This window comes from Taeniopygia guttata, chromosome 19 (genome assembly GCF_048771995.1).
Source record: "Taeniopygia guttata chromosome 19, bTaeGut7.mat, whole genome shotgun sequence".
Lineage (NCBI taxonomy): Eukaryota > Metazoa > Chordata > Aves > Passeriformes > Estrildidae > Taeniopygia > Taeniopygia guttata.
The window spans coordinates 1237890-1254201 of NC_133044.1; the positions used below are offsets into that span (position 1 = coordinate 1237890).

Below are 16312 nucleotides of genomic sequence, written 5' to 3' on the forward strand. Positions count from 1 at the left end.
CATATTTAAAAATCAGAGTAATTAATGTAACTTTTTCTGTGTGAATTCATAATTTTGCTGTATGAATTAGTAATTTCTCTGTGTAAATGTATTTCTTTTCTCCTCATCTCTAGATGGAGGGGACAAGTACAGTGCTTTCCGGGAATTAGAGCAACCAGCAGAAAGCAAATACTTGGGTAAGCACTGGGGCTTTATTGGGTTTTCATTATAATTTGTAGCATTTCTCTTTGAGCTGCAGAATTTCCATCTCTGCAATTCTAAGATAATGGTGGTGCTGCTTCTCTAAAAAAGTTGGTAGGAAGTATCTTGAAAAAAGAGGCCAATATCCTATTGGAACAATGTGCTGATGGTGTTTCTGGAAGGTTGGCATCTCTTCTGGGTGCTCCTGAGTTTTATTTTAAAGTGATGATGTGGTTGGAATTTGTTTTAAGTAAGGAGTCATTCATTTATGAAACCCCTGTGGTGTTTTGTGAGCTTCTCATGCTTGGAACCGCTTCAGGACTAAGTGCTTGCAGTAAAATGAAATAACATTTGATCTCTTTCTGTACATGTTCTAAAATATAGAAAGTTGCTGCATTTGCCTGCTGTCAAGGTCTGACCACTCTTAACCCTTTCACCAGCTTACATTTCTAATGGAAAAGTTTGCAACTCTTCAGTAAGTTTAGTTTGCTGTGCTGTTGCAGTTTTTGATCAATGAGTAGCAATTTCAGGAATATTTGTATTGTTGCTGAGCCAAATGAATTGCTTTGGAGGGGAGGGAGAATGGAATAAAAGGTCAGGTGTAGTTGTGCTCCTTTACTGCCATTACTAAGAGTATTGTTTTAAATCTTGGTTAAACTGATTTAAAGTGTGGCACTGGTAGCTTAATAATTAAATGCTAGTGGTGTTTTTCTAAAAGAGAAAAAAATCTATTTATTGGACACTTGTCTTAAAGTAAGCATCAATACTTTACAAAAATTACAAGTAGTCCAAGTATGTACATGCTGGTGAATGGGTTAAACAATGTTTTCATGTTCAAAAGAAAAAAGTTATAAAATTAGCGGACCAAAATATTGAATGTAAATCCAGTGAAAACATTCTTACCTCATGTTGGTTTTGTCTCAGCCATCTGGTGATCCCCCCTGAAAAAGCTGCAATATTTCAGAGGGAGGAAGGGAGGAATTGCTTCCCTAAAAAGCAAATACTGTATTGGCATAAGTGAAATTTAAAATTGCATTCATTGTTTGGCAAACATGAGGAGGGTGAGGTGGGGAGAAGAACTTGCATGGAAGCCTCATAATGCAGTATTGATCTCTTTTTGAATCCATTTGTCATGGTGTGTTTTGATATTAAGTCAGTGTAAAGGGAATTTAATATGGCTTTGAGGCTATTTGAGAGAATTTAGTGTTTGCTGGAGTGAAAAGTAGAATCTCTGCCCTTGACACCTGTGTGGCTGATGGAAGTGGAGTTTGCAGTTCCTTGTGCATCCCGAGGTCTTCCATTTAAACAGTTTGCGTAAAACCTTCTGACCCTGCATGAGATAATTTGCTTGCTTGCATGGTGTGAATGTGCCGTGTTGGTCGTGCAGGGTTTAATTGTTGTTTTCTCCCTCTTTTCATTCGCAGGAGAGAACCTTGCAGAGTTCAAGCCCACAGGAGCCGACGATGGTTTCACAGATTTCAAAACCGCTGACAGCATCTCCCCGTTAGAGGCACCCTCAAAAGACAAAACCTTCCCTGCACCCTTCCCTCCTCTGCCTGCTCAGCCAAAACAGCCAGCACAAGCCAAGACCCCTTTGAATCTGGCAGACTTGGAGCTCTTTTCCTCTCCTGGAGAAAACAAGCAGCCATCCTTCCCACCTGCATTTAACACCTCAAAACCGGGCTCCTTCCCCCCGCCACCCCTTCCATCCGCCTCTGCCCAGCCAGCACCCAGCAAAACTTCCAGCTTAGCTGATGACTTTGGAGAGTTCAGCCTTTTTGGGGAATTTTCTAATGGCGCATCAGCCAGTGGACAAGATGACTTTGCAGATTTTATGGCTTTCAACAACAGCGGCGGGTTTTCCGAACAAAAACCTGACGACAAATACAACACGCTCAAGCTGGAGGCCAGCCCTGGCGCTCAGGCTGGCTCCTCGGGCAGCACAGCGAAGGGTGGGCAGAGCTCTGCCACCACTGCTACGCCCACCAAGTATGACATCTTCAAGCAGCTGTCCCTGGAGGGCTCCGCAGCGGGCTTCGAGGAGGCCAAGGACAGCGCGCTCTCCTCGGTGAAGAGCGATGATGACTTTGCCGACTTCCACTCCAACAAGTTTTCTTCCAGCAGCGCCGAGAAGTCGCTGGTGGACAAAGTGGCAGCGTTCAAGCAGGCCAAAGAAGACTCTGCTTCGGTGAAATCCCTGGATCTGCCTTCCATCGGCGGCAGCAGCGTGGGCAAGGAGGACTCCGAAGACGCGCTGTCGGTTCAGTTTGACATGAAACTGGCTGATGTGGGAGGAGATCTTAAGCATGTCATGTCTGATAGCTCTTTGGATTTGCCAACAGTTAGTGGCCAGCATCCACCAGCAGCAGGTGAGGAACTGGTTAGATTGCTCTGGTAACGTAGGTGGTGCAGATTCCATGTTCTCTGTGCTCAATTACAGTATTATGCACTCGTCTTTCAGTAGTGGAAGACTCCTCAGTGTGTGTCCCCGCCAGCCACGGCCCCTCAGCAGGCCACCCTTTAGTTTTTGTCTTAGAAGACTATAAATATAACTAGCTGGAACAGCTTGAACTCCAGGCCAGTTTATTTTTGAGATTTAACATCATCATACCGGTACCTGTTTGCTATTGGCGCTTAAGGGACTCGAGTGGAAAATATTCCAGTGCAAACAGTGTCATCCCATTTATATCAGCAAGATGATGGCAGAATCTCACTTTAATCTCTTGTTTTCCACAAAGCATTTGGCTTGGGGACTTCCCCAAGGGTCACTAATTGGGGCTGTAAATGAGAAGCTGACTAATCACCAACACCAGTGTATTCCCCTTACAGTGGGGCTTTGGGTAGGCAGGATTTTGCAGGACTGCAGTTGTAGAGTGTTTCACACACCTTCCAGTGTTAAATCCCTCGTGGAAATCATTGTGCCAAGGGGCTGCAAGTGCTGGTCTCATGACTGAGAGCTCTTGGACCTAAATTTAAACCATGGGACTTTCACTTTATCCTTATCAGGTTTCCACCTTCTTTAATTTCCCTTTATGACAACATTCCTGAGGGAGTGAACTGACCATCTCTGACCTGATCACGTATCATAAAACAAATTTCCCAAGTGTCCTGCTTTTTCTTTTCATATATACAGAGGAGATAAGCTGTAGTTAAATGTTCTGTGGCCTTCAACAACACGGGAACCATTACTGTGTTCTAGGACAAGTTTTATGCAGTCAAAGGCTTTTCTGAACAAGGGGAACATACAAACTGTAAACGTAAAAGCTCTTGCTGCAAGAATTGGTTATTTCCACATGAAATATTTCTTCCATTTTTTGCAGATATGGGTAGAGAAAAAAAATACAGTACTGTAATTTTGCATTATATGATATTTTTAAGTAGGGGAGAGAATTAAGTCGGCAACTTCGATGTGGAAGATACTCTCTGACAGGGTACAAAATATCAGGAATAATTTATTAGCAAAGACATTTAATTTTCATATTACTGCTTGGGGAAACTCCAAGTTGAGTGAGCTGTCAAAACGTAGCACCAACAGTGTATTCTTGAATGTTTACTTTGGGTTTGAAAGCACTTTTTCCTAATATTTTTCTAGCCTCTTTTGGTGGTAGTTTGACTTCTGTAGCTCTTTACAGGACGTGTGATTTTGCCACAGCAATCCCTGATGAATAATTGCTGATTGTGGCAGGAAAGCCTCTTTTTTTGGTTTGTTTAAAGGGGTTAGCCCTTCATGTGCTTGTTGCTAAACTTTTGAACTCTGAAGTATTAATTAGAAGCTATTTTTATTATACTTAAACAAGTCTGTATTCTCCTATGGTGCCAAGTTAGCTGTTATTCCTAAAGGGAGAGTTTTGCTCCATTTAACTCTTTGGATTTGGTGGCAGGACGTGCTCTGGACACTCTGCTACAAACACTCCTGTGCTCACATGTTCCTTTCTGTGTGTTTGATGCATTTCAAGCTGTGAACTGCTGATGGTCAAGTCCTTTTTTTTTCTTCTTTTTTTTCAGTTTACATTAAGTTTAAAAGCAGATTTTTTTTCTTTTTTCCTCATCCTTCCCTTTGATCTGTAAATCTAATGTCAGAAAGGGACGGTATCCCTTTGTCACCTCCCTGCTGGGAGATGGGAGATTGTCCTGGGGAGCTGCAGGTGTGCAAGCCCTGTGTCCCATCTCCAGGGGAGCAGCAGCAGGACAGAGGTGCTGGGAGATGCTTTGGCTTTGTGACGTGCCCACACAGAGCTGTTTGTTCCTTGGCTGTGAGCTTTGACATTTGTAGCTTCCAGGTATGGGCAGGTAGGTGCTTGTGCTGGGAATTAGGGAGAAATCCTTGGCTTGCTTCCCATGCCAGGACCCTGTGGTCTCCTGAGGGGTGAAGGTTTCCAGATTTTCTCTCTCCAAAGGGGATCCAGTCTCTTTAAACTCTTAACTCTCTGTGTGGAAGGCAGATGTTACTAATGTTGCCTGATTTCTCCTGCATTTACTCCCTATAACCCTTTGAGCACTGGCTGCATGCTGTTAGTTTGGACCAGGCTGCTGCTTTTACACCAAATTTATGTTTCACTCCGAGCTGAGAGCATTTGAATGGGCACCTGCTCCTGTTGGGTGAACCTGATTTGTTCTTCCTGCCAAAGGCTGCAGCCAGAGGAGCCCTGCCCCAGGCACCCTCAAAGGGTTATCTGCTGCACTGACACACCTGTAAAGTACCTTTTTCTTTGGCATTACTGGAGATTCTCTGTATATTTTAATCAACTTCAGGTTTTTTTGCTGCTTTTTCTAATGTCTGATTTCAACTAAACATTTCCTGTGTGAATGTGCCTTTTCAGATCTGCTTTGATATCTCTCTTCTGCAAGTATTGACCTGCATGCTTTACTCTGATACCGCCCTTCCGAGCTCCTCTGTATCCCTATCTTTTGTGATCTGTAAGTCCTGCTGTGTTAATAAATATTATATTGGCATATTTTGAAAACGTGGGGGTGTGTGTGATTTGTTGCAAACTAGCAATGCATCTCTTCTTCCTCAAAAATACAGAGTTTAAGGCTCTAATATCCCCTTAAGCTGGTGGGTGCCTTTCTCTTGCAGAGCAGGGTGTGGGTGAGCTTCCTTCTCCTCTTCCAGTGCTTTGGCCTCGTTCCCTGTGACCTCCCGAATCTTTACATATCAACCTAAATAATATTTTTCCAGAGATCTGTGTTGGAGAGGGATGGAGTGGAGGAAATGTGTGGTGGCAGCGTTGTTTCTGTGAGTTGGCACTGAAAAACTGTGTTACTGTCTAGACTTTTATGAGTAGAAGCCCACTTAATAATATTCTGATATTTATTTAGCTAATCCAGTGTGAGTTAACCAGAACCCCAAAGTGAATTTTCCATTTGGGAAGTTCTACCTTTTAAATATTGAAACTTTCAAACATGAATGGCAGCTGCAAAGTTTTGGCATGCAATTATGTCACTTCAAATTCCTCCAGCTCCTGAGCCACTGACAGCTTGGGATTAGCATCAAATTAGCAGACAAGGAAAAAAGCTAAAAATAATTGAGATGTGGAATAGTTAAAATGTTGTGGGGTTTTGGAGTTGCCACAAGAGCAGGAAGCACAATGTGGCTTTTCTTCTTTACACCAAGCTGGAGATACTTTAAAAGGGAAAAAAAGAAAAAGGGAGAAAAGCATAACACCCCTCCTTGGTTCTGCAGATCAGTAGGTTGTGCCCAGCCCTAAAGGTTTTTAAACCAAATATATAAAAATATATATAAAGCTGAGACTTAACTCTGCAGGGCTGGTGCAGCTTGTGTTTGTTCAGCCAGTCATTCCTGGAGGAGGCAGAGGAACGTTCATGGCTGTATTTATTACGGTTTTGTCCAGACTGGACAGTCAGCTTGCCTCCCTTGCCCTCATTTGGGTTAATTCTGCACACAGAAGAGCTTATCCACCCTGGTTTATCCCGGGAAGGCTCTGACAGGGAGGGTGTGGATGTTTGCTGTGGCCTTCCCAAGGGCCTCTGTGGGACTGAGCTCCCAGTGGCAGCTCAGGGGTTTTATTCTGCTGTGAAACGTTGTTTAGCATGACCGTTCCAAAATAATTAGCAAATCCTGTAATTGCACAAGGTTTTGAGCCTTTTCTCTCCTATTTCCTTACAGTCAGAGTTCTTGATGGTTTCACCTTAGCTACAGCCATTCTTTAGAGAAAGCAAACGGCAACGATTCCCTTAGTGTTAACTGTTCCAAGCTGAGAAACGGGCTTGGGGTTTGTGTGTTCTGCAGGCTCCTCTCCCTTCCCGAGGCAGCAGGGAGCAGCTGGTGCTGTCCCCGGGCTGCTCAGGCTGCCGGGGATGTTCCCAGGGTAACCGCACCCACTGATGCTGCTCTGCTGGGAGCAGAGCTCCACAGCCACCGCCTGCGTCACCCTGACAGCCACAACGTGACACCACAGCTAGGTTCATTCATCAGACCTTAATATCCACTGAAATGCAAAACCCTGAAATGCTGGCTGAAAGCCCTACATTTATTCCAGTGTCCCTGAGTTGTCTTTCTCGGTTTTCTTCAGGTAGTCACTAATGCTGTCAAGGGTTTTCCTTAAATGATTAAACTGTTGACATTGAAGGCTCCAGCTTGCAATTTGCCTCCAGCCATAACTTAATCCTTGGTAGTTGAAATAAATTATTATAGTTGGCTCAAATCAGGGGTGACAAGTTTTTCTGCAGATGAGATAAGACTGGGAAACTGTTTTTAGCTGTATTTCATCCTGCTGTATGTCCCTTGCAGCCAGTGCTTTCCCTTGGCTGGCTCCTGCAGGTGCACCTGGTCCCAGGTGATGATCAGACACCTTGGACTTTGGGTTCCACATTCTTACTTTTCATACTTCTCACTACATTGTTCTAGGACTGCTTGAGCTATTAACACTGACTCTGAATGCAGTGTTTTTCCAGCAATATAATATTCCTAGAAAAAGGTTTATTCAGTGGAATGATCCTTCTGGAATTACCAAAAAAAAAAAAAAAATCAAGTGTACAGAATTGAACCATTACATTTCATCTGAGCCCTTGCACCTCTTCAGAGGTTTTGTGCCTGCCTGAATTCACACACAGAGAATCTTGACTCTTGGTTTGTGAATAATTAAACTATTGTTCTGCCTCCCCTGCCCTATTGATTGCAGGTCAGTTCAGGATTCCCCCTGGAGCCTGCTGCTGTGCCTGAGGCAGGAATGGATCAGCAGTGCCCTGACCTGGGCCTCAAGGATGTGTTTGCAGCTCAAAATCCTAGCAGTTACCACAGGAGTGGTTCCCGGCGGGATGTGAGTGTGCAGGTCCTGGGTGGGATCACTCCTCCCTGCCTCCCTCTCCCTCCCAGGGCACCGCTCCGATCTTTGCTGCCTTCTGGAGCCAGCACAGAGTGAAGGGAAGCACAGGTTGCCTGGTAGCTGGTGGTATTTGCAGGATCCCAGGATTAATTACAGCTGGCTCACGTGCTGGAGGTGGTTCTACCTCTCTCTTTCATGCAAAGCTTTCATTTCCCTTCTTTAAACAAGAACTTGAGAGCACAGGGTGTGGTGTGTGGTGATAAATCACCGACCCCTTTCACTCAGAGCCTTCTTTCTGTGCCAGGAGCAGGTGCTTTCATCCCTCTCTGTTTACCCTGCACATCCACAGTTCCCGAGGCGATGGAGATCCGTGTGCAGGGGCTCAGCTCCGGGTTTGGGATGCTGCCCAGGACAAGGCGGCTGCAGGAGGGCCCTGGGGAGGGGCTGGTGCCACTCGCTGTGCCTCGCTGGCCCGTGGCAGTGGCCACTGAGCTGTGCCCTGTGTTGCTGAGGTTTTTCATTAGCCATGTATGTGGGTCATGCCTGGGAAGCAGCCTGGAGCCTGGCCTGCTCTCCCCCTGCAGTGAGTGAATAAACCACGGCAGAAATGGTTGGTTAGAATGGTTTCATCCTCGGGCTGGTGGCTGGAGTGCAGGAGGAGGACAGCTGGGGATTCAGCTTGTTCCCACCCTGCTCTGTCAGAGCCCAGGGTGCCAGCCCGTTCCTCCCTTGGTGTTCAGCACCACATCTCAGCCCCAGGGAGGCTCAGGGAAAACTTCTGTGCTCTGGCTTTGCTGTTCCTGCAGCTGCTGGACCCCGGGAAATCCAAACTGGCAATTGTTCCTGCTGGAGAGCAGATGCCAAAAGCAGGGTAGGAGGGCTGGTTTGCTGGGGAGGGGGGCTCATGCCTGAGTGCAAACTGCCCTGCCCTGGCTCCTGTGCCTTCACTGGGATCAGTGTCAGTCTGGGAAAAGATCAGTGGGGTGGGAGCAGCCAGAGCCCCCGGGCACTGCAGGCTCTGAGCTCACACCTGCCCCTGGCAGGGAGAAGAACCTATTGGGCCATGTAATCACCAGGTGGGTATAAATGTTTGGAGCTTTCTGCAAAATAATTGGATTTTCTCTAGACTTAGCTTTTACAAACTATTTATTCAGTTAAAACATGATCTCTGCAATATCCCTGTCAGTGCTGGCACCTGGAAGTTTGACGAGTCGGCCGTGCAGCACTGCAGGAGCCCTGATAAGCTCAAACAGGATTTCTAGGCTTTTTTAGATCGTTGCAGCACATTTTTACATGTTATTTGTATCAAAGCATGAATATAAAATTAAAGTGTATTGATACTTTATCAGAGGAATGGAAAAGTCAGCCCAGTCTTCTGTGTGGTTGGATTTGATAAGATGAAATAATGCATTAAAGGTGTTCGAGTTGTAAAATTTATATTTTGATTGTAGATACTGCAGCCAGAAAACTCAACTGGTGATCTGTGCAGCCTGGACTGGCCAGAAATTAATTTTTTTTTTAGTGTTTCTTCACTACCACAGTGGTACAGTGACTTTCAGCTTAAAATGTAAGACGGCATTCATAGGTCAAGGCTTGCATTCATTGAACAGAGAAATATTTGTATGAAATGCTCAGGTATTTTCCAGATTATTTTTGTGCAAACTCCAGCTCAATCCTCAGCGAGCCAACAATTCACTGTGTCTGTCCTTGCAGCTCCTCCAGGCTCTCAGCACGTGGCTCTTGGGCGGTGTGGAGAGTGTAAGGTTTGAGCTTCAGCTCCTAATTGTGGGGGTTTGTTTCAGATGTGGATGACTTAAAGGCTGGCCCGTTTGGAAGCTGCCCCGGTGGCTCTGCACTCAGCAGCCTGGCGAGCTCCGACTGCTCCGGCTCCGAGCGGGACGAAGGCCAGCAGGGCAAGCGGCTCTCCTGCTCCGCCCAGCCCTCCAGCGGCTCCTCCGCGGCCACCTCTGTCCTCCAGAAGAAGGAGACCTTCTTTGGCAGCTCAGAAAACATCACCATGACAACAGTTTCCAAAGTGACAACCTTCTCCAGCGAGGATGCTCTGCAGGATGTTTCCTTCGCAGCCTTCGCCAACTTTAAGGACTCGGGGCCGCTCTCCGGCGGTCCCGGCGACGACGACGTCGGGGACTTTGGGGGTTTTGCCGGGCTTCCCGCGGATTCTCAGGATGCAGCAGCAGCTGACGCAGCCCTGGGCGCCGATTTCCTCGCTGGGGTCTCCTCTGAGCTGCGGAGAGAGGCCGCAGATGACTTTGGAGAGTTCCAGAGTGAAAAACCGAAAATCAGCAAGTTTGATTTCTTGGTGGCAACTTCCCAAGGCAAGGTGAAATCCAGTGAGGAGATGATCAAGAGTGAGCTGGCCACCTTTGACCTGTCTGTGCAAGGTAAGCTGGCCCACGGTGGAGGAACCTCATGATGTGTGCTCATCAAAGGCTGATTTTCCTAATTGAATTATAAGTTAGCTAATGGGGATTGTTCCAAAGGCTGCTGGAAATGACCTGAATCTCCTCATTGATTCCTGTGGCATTTGGAGCGGGTCTTTTTCTACAAGGAAAATATTTGTTGTGCCAAAAACCCGTAAGAATTGAGGGACTTGGGGAAATCTGCAGCGGTCACTGAGTAAAGAGAAATATTTGTTTTTCTGGAGGAGCGGGACAACCCTTGCTGCCACTTCATTCATTTTAAACAGCCTGGGTCTTTAGAGTAAAGGAATAACTTTGTACAACCTGACTTTTTAGGGTCTCATAAGAGGAGCCTGAGCCTGGGGGACAGAGAAATCAGTCGCTCCTCACCTCTGCCAGCCCTGGAGCAGCCCTTCAGGGACCGCTCCAACACTCTGAGCGAGAAGCCAGCCCTGCCCGTGATCAGGGACAAGTACAAGGACCTCACTGGGGAGGTGGAGGTAAGGAGCTGTCTGGAGCACACCTCAGCTGGCACTGACATCAGGGGCTTCTGTATCCAGCTCTTTGGGGCTCTGCCTGTTTGGGGATGGCTGTGACTGTGAGGTGTGTCCAGGTGCAGTCAGATGTTGTGAGTGGAACCTGGAAGTTCCTTCTCTCACATCTTTAAAGGGAAGTGGGAAAACAGAGAATTTTGTCTGAAACGCACAATCACTTGACTTTGCAGCTAGGGTTATGACTGGAAATTAGTTACAGTTTAAATCTAATCCCAGCTTTGGCAGAGACTGTTTGCTTTGGGGAATGGCATCACTTTTTGGCTGCGTGGTAGTTATTTCTCTTGCTCATCCTGAGAAGGGATGGGAAAAGGACTCAGATTTAATTCTGCTAATCCCCATTGCTAGAACTGTAACAAACGTGTCAGCAGGAGGTGTGTGCAATGAAACCTTTTACCCACCCCTGTACATTCTCCTTTTGAAACTCATTCCCACTCCCAGAAATCACATTTTAGAGTTCAAGTGCATAGAGAGTCTGGGAAGAATGGGGAGAAATTAGGAACAGATCTGTTAAAAGTTCACACAGCTGATCTGCAAATAGTCTTTTGAAATACCTGTCTGCTGTGTGTGTTGTGTGGGAGAGAGGGAGAGAACTGTGTGTAGGAACAAGACTGAGCCTGTCCTTCTCTTTGCTCTAGGAGAGCGAGAGGTACGCCTACGAGTGGCAGAGGTGCCTGGAGAGTGCCCTGCAGGTGAGTGTGGCTGCTCCTCCTCCTCCCTGCCTCACTGTGTTTGAGACCAACAGGCAGAGAAAGTGTGGGAATCAGCCCTGGGAATTACAGCTTTTAACCCAAAAGCTGCCACCCCCTCAGCTAAACGCCCTACACTATCTCCCTGTCGCTGGGGATTAGTTTGGCTTTTCCCTAAATATTCCAGATCTCTGGTTAGTGGGGTGGTCCCGTGCTTGGGTGCCCAGTATTGTGTGCTCAGGGCACTGGTACCAGTGCCTGGCTCCTCAGGGCTTCCTGAGGGACAGAACTGTTGGTGTGCTGTGCCCAGGGACCATTTGTGTGCTGCTGGGGATGTTTCACTGCTCATGAACATTTCTTCTTTGCACTTCAGTATTAGAGAGCCCAAACTGTGAATGCTCTTATTAAATTAGACAGCGAGGCATATATGCTCCTAAAGCTCTTAATTTGGTAATGAAACTACTGGGGGGAATACATTAAGGTTTTAAATGTTCACACTTTCCCCTGATCTACTTAAGCAGGAGTGTACAAAAATGTGTGATGGAGTGTGGCAATAGTTTCTTTTTTAATTTGCCTCCTTTTCCAAATAACACTTTCTGCTGGGGGCAATCTTATTTGTAATGATTATTTAAAGATAGAAACCCCATCATTGTATGAAATTCATTCCCACCAGGTCATAAAGAAAGCAAACGACACCTTAAACGGAATCAGCAGTTCATCTGTTTGCACTGAAGTTATCCAGTCTGCTCAAGGCATGGAATATTTACAGGGTATGTTTTAATTTTCCACATGCTCTTCACTGAAAGTTCTTCCCTGAAAAACAAGAATATAGAATCACTCTTCCCCAAGTGGCATTATTTTAAATCCTAATCTGTGCCTGCATCTGAAGAATGAAGAGCTCTTCTGCCAAATAAATGTAACTCCAGCTCTGAAGTGACCCTCCGTGGTCACCCCTCCTGTGCCACTCTGGTTTTGCCATTTCTGAGTTCAAGGCTGGGGATCCAGTGCATTCTCTGCAATCCTCCCTGTTTTACACCCACAGGGGTTGTTGAAGTCTACAGAGTGACAAAGAGGGTGGAGCTGGGCATCAAAGCAACTGCTGTTTGCAGTGAGAAGCTGCAGCAGCTGCTGAAGGATATTGATAAAGTCTGGAACAACCTGATCAGCTTCATGTCCCTGGCTGCTCTAACGGTAAGACCCAAATTAGCTGCCTGGTCACTCAAACAAATGTCATCATTTTATTTAAAGAGGCTTTGCAGGGTGGGCTGAGTTGATTCTTTGTGTTTCTTGTCTTGGAAAATGGAATTTAACTTATTTGTGAAAGCCAGTTTCAAACCCTCTAAGAAAACTGTTATTTATGCACAAACATGATGTTGTCTTACTTGTACTTTAATGATTTAGGTGCTATCCTGGGTGTCTGTGGACATCTCCAGTGAGGCCAGTTTAATAAAATCCAAATTAGCCATTTTACAAAGCCAGAATGACAAGCACATATCTTGTTTTTAATATTCCTGCAATTGGCTTTAATGCTCACAATTCCATAGCACACAGTGGAGCAACACAGGAACACCTAAACTGCTTTCCCTTCTCTCTGCATTTGGAAATACCCGAGTTTGTTTTGGTTCCTGCCTGGACTAAACAGCTTTTCCTGCTCTGCACTGCCAGGAAAAGCTCCCAGACAGGCTGGTGGGAGCTGGAGAACTTTGGGCATGGCTGGGCAAGGGGGACAGGCAGGGATGGTCTGACAGAGGCCCTGTGGAGCAGGAGCATCCCATGGGAAGGCTCTGCACAGGAGCTGGGGTAGAGGGGGCACACAGAGGAGCAGGACAGACACAAATAGAAGGCAGGAAAAGCACCCTGCCAGTAAATACCTTGTGGGGTTTGTGTTGCAGGAGATACCATGTGCAAAATCACTTCCTTTAACCATGGAAAAACTCATCATTTTAGAGAGTCACCCATTTTTGTGTGCTTTGTATTGAGTGGCACAGTGGATCCTTTGGCTCAGTGCATATCCAAGGAGCCTTCAGCATCAGCACATCCCACCAGGCACCACTCAGCAGATCATTGCCATGGGGTGGTTTCCTCTGAGCATTTTAATTTGTGGCTTCCTCCTTGCACTGCAGCTGTGCCCACAAAAGGCTTTTCCTTCCCAATAAACATTTATTTATTAGTAAGGCTTGGAATTCTTGGTTTCTGTTTGAAATACCCATCTTCAGCTCACTGTCATTCCCTGCATCATTCTCAATGATCAGTCCCTTTTATACATCTTTTGCACATTTTAAACCTCTCCAGGTATTTTGGTGATGTCCTCTGATGCACAGAGCCTGCCATCCTAGGAAATTTGTATCCTCAGCATTTTCCTGCCTGGCAGAGGAAGTTGGTAGACCTGGATTCACCTGTTTGAACTCTGGCATTGCTGACAGGAGCAATCCCAAGAGCTGCCAGCATCTTTTCCTGATTTAAAGAGGTGGATTAAAATACAGTTGTTAAAGTGCTTTTCCTTGGAAGATTACAGGGATTACCTGAAAGTCCAAAGCTTGGCCCCATGTCCTCTGAGCCACAGCAGCTCCTGGCTCGTAGCTGCAGCTGAGGGTGAAGCACAGCAGGAGCTGCAAGCAGGGACTTTTCACATGCACACAGAGTCCTGTGTGCTGAATTTCCCCATCCCAGGGGCTCCTGACTCTGGAATTCTCCAGATCCCCCCTGTTCTTGCCTCTCTTCCCCACGGGGTTCACTGGCTTCACACTTCTCTGCTGTTACAGTCACAGATCCTAAATGATGCAGAGGTGCCAATTAACTGCAGAGAAGGATTCCAGCTCCCAGGCATGGCTTGGAAAGGTTAATTTTATCTTTTAAAGGATTTTGTTACAAGGTAATTTTATGCACAGCCTTTTGGTTTTTCACAGCAAATTGCGGAATGACCTTCTCATTTGCTGCACTCTTGCATTTGGTAAACAAATATTAGAGTGCCTTTATTAATTTGATTGATCTACTTAGAGATTAAAGGGTGTTTTTTTCAGGATTCCAGCTACTCTCCAGCCATTCAGCAGGGCAGCATGAGCAGCATATCCACAGTGTGGACTGAGACACACATGGCCTGGGATCACACCATCTTTTAAGCTTCTTGCATTTCTAGTCATTGTTTTTATTTGCATTACTATCTTCAGTACAAAATTTGAACAGATTTGTATCATCTTTATGCAGTGTTTTAATTAATCATGTGGTTGAAATGTGAGGTTAAGAACTAGAAAAGTTACCACAATAATTTATTATTTACAGGCTTATTCTCCCACCCTTTGCCTATCTTTAACCTGAGCATGTGTGTGGCTGGTGGCCTGAATTCCACGGTTTGGTTAACCTTAATATCCCATTTTGTACTGCTCTGCCATATTGTTGGCTCAAAAAAAAAAAGCCCCAAAAAGAGAAAACCAGCTGCCCTTTTTTGCTGAGGCAATACCAGGGAGTCCAGGCCAATGAGCCCTGCTGCAGCCACCTCCCCAGGGCTGGCTGGGAGAGCTCCCTCCCACAGCTGCACAAACACCTGCAGGTCCTGTTTGCCTTCCCCTTTGGATTGGGAATGTGCAGCTCAAGAATTCCTTCCTTTGTAGCTGAGGCCTTTTGAAAGACTCTGAGTGTTATAAATTGGTGCTGGTGGGGATGGCAGATCCATCCTGACAGCTCTGATGGTTGTCACCCTGCCACGCCACGTGAATGCTGCCTCTTGGTGCTCGGTAATTCTTGTCATGAAACTTTCTCAGGCAATGAAGATGCCTAAAAGTTCCTGTCTGCTCTCTTCAGCCAGATGAAAATTCCCTGGATTTCTCTTCCTGCATGCTGCGCCCCGGGATTAAGAATGCCCAGGACCTTGCCTGTGGAGTGTGTCTCCTAAACGTGGATTCCAGAAGCAAAGTAAGTGTGTGGTGCTTGAACTCCTTCTGAATTTACAGTTTGGGCTTCCCTTTGTAGAATCCCAGGCTGGTCTGGGTTGGAAGGGACCTTAAAGCCCATCCAGTGCCCCCTGGGCCCACACCTCCCACTGTGCCAGGCTCTCCAGCCTGGCCTTGGACACTTCCAGGGGTGGGGATACAGGAAAAATCTTCATGGTTATAATTTCTAAACTCTGACCTGTAGATGGGTCTCAATAAAATCTTATAATGGAATGTCCAGTGTTCCTTGGGCTTTGGTGTGGCACAGCTGTGGAGAAAGGGTTGAGTTTAATTGTTGGTAATGGGCAAGAAGCAGAGATGCTAAGATTTAAAAATACATACTGTTTTTTTAACAAATGAAAATCTTTTAATGACTTTTTTTCATGAAATGGCTCACCAGAGGGGACTGTTGCCATGAGCAGAGCTGGGAGGGACTCCCAGGACATGTGCAGAGTTGTGCCAACCAGTTAAAACTAGAGGCACTTTTCCTGACTTTTTTTGGTTTCAACGTTATTTCAGAAAGAAGAGAAACCTGTGGAAGAACTTCCCAAAAAAGTATGGCTCTGTAAAAAAACATTCTTTCTAGACTCATTCTTCTTGAGTGTGGAAGGCTGAGCTGCTAATGGGCTCTCAGCTGTCATTCTCAATTGTACCAATCATTAATCCTCTTCTCCAGTCATGTTTTGTGGCCGTTAACTCTTGATCTGATCAACTAACATGCTCCAGAGCCTCCCCCTGTCTGTCTGCATGCCTGTACCTTGTGCCCAGCTCTCTGGTTTTGTGCTCCTTCTGTTGTGTGGTAGAAAATCCCCGAGTTGCTGAGTTTGTGCTGCCTGGGTGTCTGGAGCAAGAGAGGGGGGGATTTCAGGGGCTTTGTGCTAGAAATATTGACTTTTGGCTTTGTGCAGCAGGCAGTGGCATTTTTAGAAATCTCTGCAGGAAATCCAGGGTGTGGAGAGCAGGGCTGGGATATTTTTTTAAAATAGAGAGCTGTGAGGCATTGGAAAATATCTCCTAGCAACAAACAGCGAGGTGGTTTCAGCCTGTTCATGGCTTCACACGCTCAGAGGCTCCTATTGTAAAGCAGCTTCAATTAACAGGGGGAAGTAGATCAAATTCTACCTGAAGTAACACTAATAGCAAGAATTGCACCTGCCTAACCCACAGCCAGGCTGGAGCCAGGGAAATAAATGCAGGAGCTGTCTGCTGGCAGGCAGGACAAGCTTCTCCTGCGGTAGGGAGGTGGAACAGAACCAGAAG

General features: G+C 46.1%; 1 protein-coding gene across 5 annotated transcripts in view; it reads left to right on the forward strand.

Annotated features, from left to right (window-relative positions):
- SYNRG (synergin gamma) overlaps positions 1-16312 on the forward strand; it is a 35644-nt gene that overhangs the window by 15650 nt on the left and 3682 nt on the right. For 3 of the 5 annotated variants that reach the window (XM_030288044.4, XM_041719976.2, XM_041719977.2), the window contains 9 exons: positions 114-176; positions 1605-2549; positions 9269-9868; positions 10223-10386; positions 11076-11129; positions 11800-11896; positions 12169-12317; positions 14925-15035; positions 15572-15607. In XM_030288044.4, the coding sequence (XP_030143904.4) occupies positions 114-176; positions 1605-2549; positions 9269-9868; positions 10223-10386; positions 11076-11129; positions 11800-11896; positions 12169-12317; positions 14925-15035; positions 15572-15607 (2219 nt within the window). The remainder of the gene's footprint in view (positions 1-113; positions 177-1604; positions 2550-9268; positions 9869-10222; positions 10387-11075; positions 11130-11799; positions 11897-12168; positions 12318-14924; positions 15036-15571; positions 15608-16312) is intronic. The other 2 variants (XM_041719975.2, XM_041719978.2) reach the window with 1 other exon arrangement.